Here is a 10,706-nt window from a genome sequence, read left to right as displayed (position 1 = left end):
AGTGTTTTATGTACAATCTACTTGGAGACATGTAAACTGCTATACATTCCATAGGTTATTATTATTAGACATGTCATATGGGACTAATCTGCAGACAAAATGCACTAAAGACAAAACAAAATCAAACTCTTTTTTTTTCAGATTCATGAAAACGTAGTGTGATTATTTCCCAAATTTTTTGTTGTTTTCGACTACAAACTATGCAGATCATAAAGATCAAATGCTGAAATTTTCGAAAAAATCCATGATGTTTTCAATTTTTTGAAAATTGGTCAATTGTACAGTTTGTAGGGAGGATAGATGTGTCCATGCCATATTGCCTACTAAATTATACGTGTTGGAAACAACCTTGGATTCTTCACTTTGAAATGATTCCCTTGTTGTTTTTCATGGGTATTGAATGTTATCCTTAATAAATGAACAGTATAGGGTACAAATACTTGAAAATTATGATATAAATAAGGAAAACCTATCCGCCCTGACGATAAGATTCATTCTTCAAAATGAGAATGCTCTGTTCACCCTGAAGATAAGTTTCACATTTCAGAAGAAAATGTTCTGGGAAAATTTGATTTTTTCATTTATTTGACTTTGAGTTTCTCTACTCTATTTTGCACAAGGTTTATATTCTTGCCCTCTTGTGGACAAAAGAGAAAAACCAAAAAACATAAATCTTGTTTGCTGTATTCTAAATCTTCCAATTCCCATTGTTCATCGAGGGATTGATATGGAGGAATAGTCAAAAGCAGCATCAGACAGCACCCTTTTAGAGCTATGCAAACTAATGCCATTTGTGGTGGTGGAGCTATAACTGAAGTTAAGGTCTCTTTTCATATTGTTATAGATATTTGGCAGGCCTTCCTCCATCATATCAAGCACTGATTGAGGCATTGGTGGAATACTCACTTCAATTGTACCCTCTAGCATTTTGATCACTGACCCCATGTAAGGTCTCATAGCCACATCATCTTGGATGCACCAGAACGCCACTCGAAGAGCCCTTATCAATTGGCTCTCATTGAACTCTCCACAGAGCCTCTTGTCTGCTACTTTTGCTATATTTCCCTTCATCATCTCCTACAAGCAAATAATAAATTAGAGTTTCTAGAAAAAAGAAAAGCTTCTTCAATTGACTAAATGTTCTTGAGAAATGATATTTCTAAGGGTGCAATAGCATGCATAGCAGAGTTAAGTATACCTGAAATGCCCAGCCTGGAAAGAAGAAATTTTCAGCTTCAAGTGACATGTCGAGATTTCTTCTTCCTCCTATGATTTCTAGGATGACCATACCAAAGCTGTACACATCAGCCTTCACAGTGATAGGGCGATTAGTAACCCATTCTGGAGCTAGGTAGCCTCTTGTGCCCCTCACCATGGTAATGACTTGAGAATGCTCCCTTCCCATCATCTTTGCCAGCCCAAAATCAGACACTTTGGAGCAGAAATCCTCACCCAAGAGAATGTTCTCAGGTTTTATGTCACAATGTATAATTGTATTTCGACATTGCTCATGGAAATATGCAATTGCCTGAGCTGTACCCAACGCAATGTTGTAGCGAGTTTCCCAGTCCAGCAGCCTTGGTTCATGATTGGAATTCGAATGAAAGAGCCATCTATCCAGAGATCCATTGGGCAAAAACTCATAGACAAGAAGCCTGAGATAATAAATTAACATTCAAAATTAAGTAGTAGTTGTAATCCACTATTTTAGTATTACTTGGCATGGTATATAATAGGAATATGTTAAACTGTTGTTAGGAATAGTTATCGATGTATAAGTTTGCTGAAGCGACTCCTACAAATTTGAGAAACAAATGCTAGGACACACCTATGTAATCCCTCCGAGCAAAAGCCAAGGAGGTGGACTAGATTCATATGATGAATAGCACCAATTGTTGACACTTCTGCCATGAATTCCCTCTCTCCATGTGGTAGCACTCTCTCTAATTGCTTGACAGCAATCAAGGTTCCATCTGAGAGTGAGCCCTTGTAGACAGTCCCAAACCCACCTGTTGTAAAAATGTCATCAGTGTAAAAGTTTCAAGATAAAAATCCTAATGTTGTGAAGTTAAATTGTTAGATTTTCATACTTATGCAAAGAAACACTTCTGGTTTTTTTTATTATGTTAAGTTTTTAACATCGACGTTTCGGATCACACTCCATCAGCCATCATCAGGGTGAAAGAGCATGATGCAATCATCAGGATGAAAGAGCATGCAAGAGATATCTCTTGCATGCTCTTTCATCCTGATGATGGATCATGGAGTCTGATCTGAAACGTCAATGTTAAAAACTCACACGCAATCAACAAACCAGAAGCATTTCTTTGCATAGATCAAATGGATTGTGGAAATCTTATTAATTTAATTTCCATACCTGTTCCAAGCCTCTGTCTGAAATTATTGGTTGCCATCTGCAGATCTATAAAGGAGAATTTCACAGGATTACCAGGAACAAAAATTGTAGAATCCAATCTTCCACTTTTCTTCTTCATAAATATTGTTTGAGAGAAAAAAATACAAAATAAACAAATGACAAATGTAGTCCCAAGGACAGTCCCTAAAACAGTCATCTTCAGATGTGATTGATCCTTTTCACTATTTGATCTATGTGCAGAAGACCCATGTGATCCAAGGGTGTTATTCTCAAGGCTGACTTTCACAAAGAATGTGTAACCAGATTCTTGCAACCCTCCAAAGAGAAGGTTTCTTAATGTCCAACAGAACGGTTTTAGATTAGAAATCCAGTAAACAGATGCTACACAAGAGCAATCAGATAAGCATAGATCACCACAGGAAGACACTGATGAAATATTGCTGTAATTGGCTATTATTGAACTTCCACCATAGTAATTTGTCTCTGAAACAGTCACCATCTTAAATGCCATAGATACATTATCATTTCTGCAATTTGCTATGGTTCCTGAAGGCAAGCATCCTAAAGATGGTCTATTGGAATCAATTTGATATGATCCGGTTGGACAGTGGCATTGTGGCCTAGACTTATTACCATCAAGGTTACAGATACCATTTCCACATATACCAGCAGTAGTACAGGGACTCAAAACTGCAGACCAATCTACAATCCATCTAGGACCATTGTTGGCATCCCATCTATACAATCTCAAATTGCCGTCATGCTCAATGGTAATCCGCCTCAAAACTTGATCATTATCACCAAATCTGTTGCCATTCTGATAAATATATACTAGGGTATTTGAGGAATTGCCGTAACCCATGCTAAAGCTACCTGAATGGTCTAAAGAAATAACCACAGTACCCAGCCCATCAGATATCTTGGGCCCATACCAGTATGAATAGTTGAAGGAGTCATAAGGGGTATTGTAATTGAGAGCTAGCTGCAGAGAGTATGTTTTATGCACCATCTGAAGCGAATAATGACCTGTGGATACATCTGTAGAAGAATTCCAGCTTGTAAGGTTTAGAGTTTCTGTCAACTGCTGTCCTGGTAACAATGTGTCTACTGGAGATGCAAAACTTTGCCAAACAATATTCCCATTTGTGTTGTAAAGAACAAAATTGCCTGAATCTTGCATCTCCCCTGACTGAACATTGAGTCCAGTGGTTTCAGCCATCCAGATTGTTGATCCTTCATCTACCAGCTGAAGATTTCCATCTTGACTAAGAGTAAGAAGTCCACCTTCACCGACAGGTTGGTCTCTGACAAACGCAAAATCTCAAAGTCTTAAAAACACCACAGAAACAAGAACAGTACAATACTCCAACTGGAAATAAGCTCACTGCAATTGAAAAACCATGCATACATACTACGATCTATGTAGAGATAACACAATACAGTAAATAAATCCTGCTCTGTAATGAATTAACTAGGGAAATTTTGAGTGATACACAGGGACTCGCACCACCCTCCCAAACCTTGAAGTACCTGTACCTGAGACGTCTCCGCATCAAGTACTTGAGTACCCAAGTGCCCCACCTCCGCCATCTGCCACTGTTGGGATGGGTACTTGAATTTATATTTGAATTTTGATTTTTGAATGTTACTATTGGGTATGTAATAGGTTACTATGTTGAATATTCAATGATTATAGTTTGTATTGCAATTTTTTCAAGTATTTTAATTTCGTGTGTTATACTGAAACAATATTTCATAACTAGCATTTCATGTTCTTTATGTATACTATACACCACCATAGAAACAAGAGCAGTACAATACTCCAACTGGAAATAAGCTCAATGCAATTGAGAAACCATGGATACATAATATGATCTATGTAGAGATAAACACAATACAGTAAATAAATCCTGCTCTGTAATGAATTAAGTTGGGAAATTCTTCATATAATTTTATATGGACTGTTTCAATGAAATAGGCAATACATCTATTGTTGAAGTCGGATTTCGAAGTCTGAAAACAAGACAATGACAATCACAAAAGCTAAAAAGACTTTAATTTACTCAAACTGGAAATGATGATGTCGGGTTATTCTTCATATAATTTTATAAGCACAGTTCAATAAAAAAAGGTAATACATTTAGTGTTAAATGAAATGTGAAAACAAGACAGTGACAGTCACAAAAGCTCAAAATCCTATAATGTACTAAAAAATGGAAAAGGATTGACTTAATTCTCCCTTTTCCCCTTACATACACTCAATTCTTTCTGATATTTTTAATATGGCTGAAGCATAATAGTTTATTACAACACATATGTTCGGAAGGAAGAAAGGCAGGAACAAGTTTGAATATGAACATACCTGTTAGCCATCCAAACTAGAGTCCTATTGCCCGGAATGCTTGCATACCAGATGCCAAGCACATACTCATCAGGAAACACCGGGGAAAAACCAAATGCAAAGGTCCCATTTCCGGACTTCCAGACCTCCTTTCCTTTCACTGATATTTTGGAATTGAGACGAATGCTTCCCGTTGACAACCGATGAGTAGTTTGAGCAGATGATTGTATGCATTGACTAAAAATTAGCAAAACCCAAGCTATGCATATCATTGCCATTAAAATCAGTGTGATACATGAAATGAAATCAACTACTGAAAGCCTTCACCCCAATACACTATCACATTATCTCTAGTAATTTAGATTTTGCTCCTCTCCTCGTCTACTTTTAAAACACCACCAATGAACTTTCACATAAGTCCTATCAGAAATCCCTATAAATATATGCAATCCCTACCACTTTTTAAATATACATGTTAAAAGTCCTCTACAATGCAATCACCTCTTCGAGCCTTCCATAACTACCAAATCTAACATTTTTTTTATTACCCATTAATACCAAATATCTAGCTGTCAGCACTGATAAACTCCAAGCAACAAACTGACATGAATGGAATGCGACAGGATTCAGCAATGAATATATAAAGGTGAGTTTTGGAACTGCATTAGGTCGGATATGATTGCAGGAAGAATGCAAGTGTACTACCATTTGGGGCAACTGCTCAATGACCTTATGATTAAAAACCTTAGGTGGGGTCTGAGAGAGAAACCGACCCATGTGGGGAAGGCTTGAACGGTGCGTAGTCATCAATGATTTTAAGCAAACCCTGAAATAATAAAGATCGAGATGTGACTAATTGAATCAATGGGCTTGCGCCATGCAATGCTGATCCAGAATGCATTAAAATTCCCCAAAAAAAAGAGAAAAGCCCACATTTAAGGGGAAAGAGGGTTACCCATTCGGCTTTCTGGTTGGGTGTTGTTGACAACAGACTGCAAAGTCTTGATTAGGTAGGATGGTCGGCTCCATTATATCAATGTGGAGACGCCTAAAAAGTGGATCTGAGAAAAAATTTCGCCAAGTGTAGCGTCGGTATTGGGTAGCTGGTGTTTTCTCCATTAGTGATGTCAGGACACATCATACGCCTGCTTGTGGTAGAGGTGGACTCAAAGAGGACCATCCATTGTAGCCTTCAGGGGCCACGGAAAACTAAACCAAAACCTCATTTAATTCATGGGTTTGGCAGATGTTTCTGAAAATTACTGAAAATATCCTGGAGAACGAAGTTGTTTTCTATTAAGTCTTCATCTCGTATATGCATTTTCTCCATTTCACTCTCCTTTCGCCAGGTGTAAATGCACGTAACCAGAATTGCTTCTGCTCAATGTAAACATGTCTTCAGCACAATGGCCAGTAGAAAATTTGGTAGGAGCTTCGTACTAAAAGAGCGGCGACGTGTCGTAATGTTTTGTTAAATACCGCTTGAAGGAGAGTGCAATAATGTAGCTGCTTTAAGTTAAAATCTACTAAAAAGTATTGACAATATCGTATTGATACAATATATTAAATTAATATTGAAAATCTTTTTAATTGATAACGATATATTAAAGTTGACAAAAAGGGAATGGAGATCTCTATGAACATTGTGTAAGATTAATCTTTAATCTTTATGATTGTCGTATTGTTTGTGTTTTCTAGAAACTTCATACTCCATTTATGGTGGGAATTATAGAGCTCTTTTAATGACTATGGCCAACTTTAGTTCAACAATGTTGTTGGCTTTTGAGATTTTGGCTTTGGGAGGTCATGGCTCCATCGAGTAAACATTCTCATAAATTTGTACTAAAAGTTTTCTACAAGGTAAAAAATAATTTTATCATGATGCAGTTCTCCAATACAATATTTTCAGAATACTAATGAATGGTTAGAAAAGTACACCTTAATAGTTTCTTTGTGAGTTGTGATCCTTCTGAAAGGATGTTGTAGGATGGGTTTACTTAGGCTTTGACCCCTCATGGGATCTGCCTAGATGGCATCCAAAATTTGACCAAGGATTTATTTTTGTTTTATTTAGAAACTCAACGCATGTGGAGTGTGTTTTCAAGAATGGTATATGGTTTGTTTGTTCATCTTTGTTGGTTTTCCAGTCTTGGTCCTGAGTTTTCACTATCTCTAATGAAAAGAAAAAGATTAAAATTCCAGTTTGGGTTGAATCTCCCTTTGTCTTATTGGTCCTTCCTGCAAAGCATAGCTGGAATGCTCAAGGAAGGGTTGTTTCCATGGCGCTAGACCATTTTTTAATGCTCGTCCTCAAAAGAGAGTTTACATAGAAATTGATTTATCCAAGATTTCAAGGAGCTAGTTGAGATTCAAATTGGTGGCCAATTCTTCTCACAACGAGTGATGTATTTAAGTTTGCCCAATACAAAGCATAAAATTAAGGATTGCCCTCTTGTAACTCTAAGGACCAAGTCTCCTCCCAAGGAGGTTGTTTCTACTTAGACCCTAGACAACCCAAAAGTAAATAAAGGATGGACCATAGTAATCCATATAGGAAAGCAAACTTTGCTTTCCATCCAAACTAAGATTCCTCTTCTATTACACTAGCTAGAGAGTTTGTGCATTACAAGGTGCCAAAAAATGTCTCCCTCAACAAAGGCTATTTCAAACCCTAGTCCACAGAAGATTAACATGATTTCCCATGTTTCTCAAGAAAATGTTTGAGATGAATATGTTCCTTGCATAGTGGGGGTTTGCACTCCTCAGCTTGCATCCTTGATTTCCCACTCATCTACTTCTTGCATCATTCTCACAACTCTCTAGGCAGGGATGAATTAGAAGATGAAGGGTCAGAAAAATGGCAGGGGATCCTAGGGGATCTTTTTCCTACCTTGCATCTAAACTTAGATTGTTTGCACAATAGTTTCTCCTCTCTTGGGGACGAGGATGACACGAATGATACAACATAATTAATTTTATTTCATAGAAAGTTCAAGGTCTTACACACGTCTCCAGCAAGTATGCTGTGTGAGATGTTCATCAGATGTATCCTAGAATAGATGTATTTTGTCTTTGAGAGGTTAATATTGTCACCTTTCTGCTATCCATGATGTGTTGTGTTATTTGGCCAAATAGTCTAGTTTTTTCTTTTGGTCATGAAGCTTGTCATGGAAGGGTTGTCACCCCTCTTTCTCCGAGGTGGCAAGTGTAAGGATTAGATAGACAAAAAATTGCAATTACATGCAAATATAACCAATATCAAAAAGGAATAAAGGACATACAGATTAACATAAGACACAAATATTTAGTGTGATTCACCCAATCCTTGGGCTACATCCACCAAATAGAAAGTCTAATATTATTATCTAGTAATGTCAACATGCTACAATCTTCAGTCTCCCTTATAGCTCAAAAGTGTTGCAAGAAGCTATATATTTTTTCATTAGGAAAAATGCTAATCTTGAGCCAATATTACATGACTTATGTTAGCTTAACAAGTCAACTCTAAACATACTTGATGCATCCACCTTCAAAAAATTTAATGAGTCAACTCAAAAATGCTTGACAAGTTAACCCAAAACAAATATTGGGGCGATGCTCTCAACTCCACAACTTATGAAAGTGTGCAATACTTTGTTTATTAGTCACCACAAATCAATAATCTCCCACCTGGGGATTGATCAAGCTTCACAGTAGACAACCTACCACTTGGAGACTAACCATGTAGCCAAACCACTAGAAGTTTCCATATAGGTGGTGTAATCTAAGGTACGTGTTCTATTTCTCTAGATGGAAAGAATATTCCAGATGATGTGTTGCATGTAGTAGGCTCGAAATATAATCTTTTTAGTGTTGGATAGTTGATGGAATAAAGTTATGTTGATAGGAAATTCAAGAACGAAAAATGCAATATTGTCAATGACTCACAGATAGAGTTAACAATAGGATCAAAGATAAAAGTTAACTTATTTCATTTGAATAGTGGTCAAAGAAATTGTTTGATTACTCAAATAGATAAAAGTTGGTTGTTATATTAGAGTTTGTATCATGTGAACTTTGATAAAATTGTGGTGATAAGTTCTACTAATGATGTTAGATTTTTTCTTAGGATGAAGAAGCATGCTAACACTATTTGCAAACAATGTCAATTAGGTAAGGAAAAAAGAGTTGTTTTTCATTCTAAGTTCAAGAATTCAGATGGATTGTTAGACATTGGCCATATTGATTTCTATGGTCCTACTAAGACCTTAAATTTTAACATGATACATATTTCATGTTTCTCATTGATGACTATTCGTAGATGGTATGGGTGACTTTATTGAAATAGAAGTATGAATATTTTGACAAGTTTAAGGCCTTTAAGTCCTTGGTTGAAAATGAAACATGATTTAGATTGAAATGGTTGAAATTAGATAGAGGAGGAGAATCCACAACAAGTGAGAAATTATTTTTGTGAGAATCATGGGATAAGGAGATAGTTATATGTCCTAAGGGATCCATAGCACAATGGAGTGTTCGAGTCGAAAAATGGATTCATTCTTGATAGTGCTAGGACCATGATGCTTGAAATGAATATTCTACAAATGTTTTTTTATAATTTCAGCACTCTAGTATACACTCTCAAACCTGTGTAGATGAAAAAAGAAGAAGCTACTTGTAGGATATTGTATGAGTTATGGTATATAAATATTCCTAATGTTAAGTGATTCATAATTTTTGGTAGTAAATATTGTTGAAAATAATTGTTGAAGTATACAAATGAGCAAGATTGTTGACACCTATCATGGAAGAATCATTATTTTGTTACTAATGTCAAACCTACTACTTGTTGGTAAGACAATTGCTAATTTGGTCTAAATGTTATCATTTGATTGATTGATGAAGAAGATTTGAAAAGGATGGATAACAAGAGTACCTAGAGAAAGGTTGAGTTATATGGTGTATAAAAGGAGCACTAATTGAGACCAAGTAAGACTTTGATGATATAGTGTATTGTTTATCTACTTAAGGCTACAATAAAAGGATGCTTGAGCAAAGACAAGAAGAAGACTAAGAAAAGAAATGCGTCTGCCAAGCCTGATCAAGCAAATAGTGGAAGTCAAGCACTTAGTTCAGGCCGAGTAGAAAGTTAGTTGCAGTCGAGCAAAGAGAAATTCAGTATCTTTCAAGCGAAGGAAATTTGGTATGTGTCAAGCAAAGGAAATTTAGTATGTGTTAAGCACCAATAAGACTTAGTTCATGTCGAGCAACCTAGTGTTGACCAAGCATCAGAAGATAGTTATTACCGAGCAAACAACATGTTATTGCCGAGTGACAGTAAAATGAGTTTGATCAAAGATTTGACGAATCTAAGCTGACAGAGTTGATTTCTTGAATTATGTGAAGTGTGTTGAAGATAAGTATAATGAGATGTTGGTACAGAATTCAAGACAAACCATTTGAAGATGAACTTGAAGAGGATTGCAAGAGAAGTTTCTAGAGGGTACAAAATGGAAAAGAGGGAGGATTCGATTAATCTAACCTGACCCTAAGATGGAAATTTGTGATGAAGTGAAAAATGATTGAAATTCTCTATATAAGGAGATAATATGCTAGAACCAAAGTGTCATAGTGTGAACCAGAGAGAGATAGAAATTCTTGTGGTATTACTTCATTTGGTGGTCGAAGGAATGAACTTGCAGTTGGCATACTAAGCAAGAATGCTTAAGGGGGTGAAGGCTTAAAGGGTGAACAAGCTATTAGAGACAAAGGGGAATGAATGCCAAGCAAAATGGGGAGCTAAATAAGAGATGTGTAATCTACAAGTGAGTTGTTTTTGTTATCAGATCAAGTCCTACTATTACTTTCTAACAATTGTATCAGTCTAGATAAATCTTTTGGATTAAGGTTGACCTAACAGTCATGACTAAATACTTTAATAGGGTGATATTCTAATGGAATGTTCTAAAGTCCTCTAACAAGGCTCACTCCTAATAGAGAGATTGAAAT

The 10,706-nt window shown here is 36.3% G+C and overlaps 1 protein-coding gene across 3 annotated transcripts; it reads right to left on the bottom strand.

Moving 5' to 3' along the window:
- Positions 1 to 556: 556 nt before the first annotated feature.
- Positions 557 to 6,107, bottom strand: LOC149550167 (Protein kinase superfamily protein). 3 transcript variants are annotated; one of them, XM_089793284.1, is made up of 6 exons: positions 5,674 to 6,107; positions 4,740 to 5,544; positions 2,378 to 3,681; positions 1,829 to 2,009; positions 1,199 to 1,655; positions 557 to 1,077 (listed from the first exon to the last, which is right to left on the bottom strand). In XM_089793284.1, the coding sequence occupies exons 2-6, from the start codon at positions 4,994 to 4,996 to the stop codon at positions 712 to 714; spliced, it is 2,565 nt and encodes an 854-aa protein (XP_089649410.1). In that variant the 5' UTR covers positions 4,997 to 5,544; positions 5,674 to 6,107; the 3' UTR covers positions 557 to 711. The 3 variants fall into 3 exon arrangements, with proteins under 3 accessions (XP_089649410.1, XP_089649408.1, XP_089649409.1); XM_089793282.1 differs by having other exon boundaries at positions 4,740 to 4,955; positions 5,674 to 6,005; XM_089793283.1 differs by having other exon boundaries at positions 4,740 to 4,904; positions 5,674 to 5,986.
- Positions 6,108 to 10,706: the final 4,599 nt, after the last annotated feature.

The sequence above is a fragment of the Cupressus sempervirens genome, chromosome 7, assembly GCF_028749045.1.
Source record: "Cupressus sempervirens isolate cs-2001-9-10 chromosome 7, ASM2874904v1, whole genome shotgun sequence".
Classification (NCBI taxonomy): Eukaryota; Viridiplantae; Streptophyta; class Pinopsida; order Cupressales; family Cupressaceae; genus Cupressus; species Cupressus sempervirens.
Note: the sequence above shows the minus strand (reverse complement) of the source record. Positions and strands in the feature narration are given on the sequence as shown.

Bases quoted from the DNA above. Each gene is read 5' to 3' on its own strand.
- LOC149550167 (XM_089793282.1), bottom strand. From the start codon at position 5,837: ATGGAGAAAACACCAGCTACCCAATACCGACGCTACACTTGGCGAAAT. The intron at 1,656-1,828 runs GTGTGTCCTAGC...TTATTATCTCAG, and splicing joins TGCTCGGAGGGATTACATAG to GCTTCTTGTCTATGAGTTTT. The intron at 1,078-1,198 runs GTATACTTAACT...ATTTGCTTGTAG, and splicing joins TTCCAGGCTGGGCATTTCAG to GAGATGATGAAGGGAAATAT.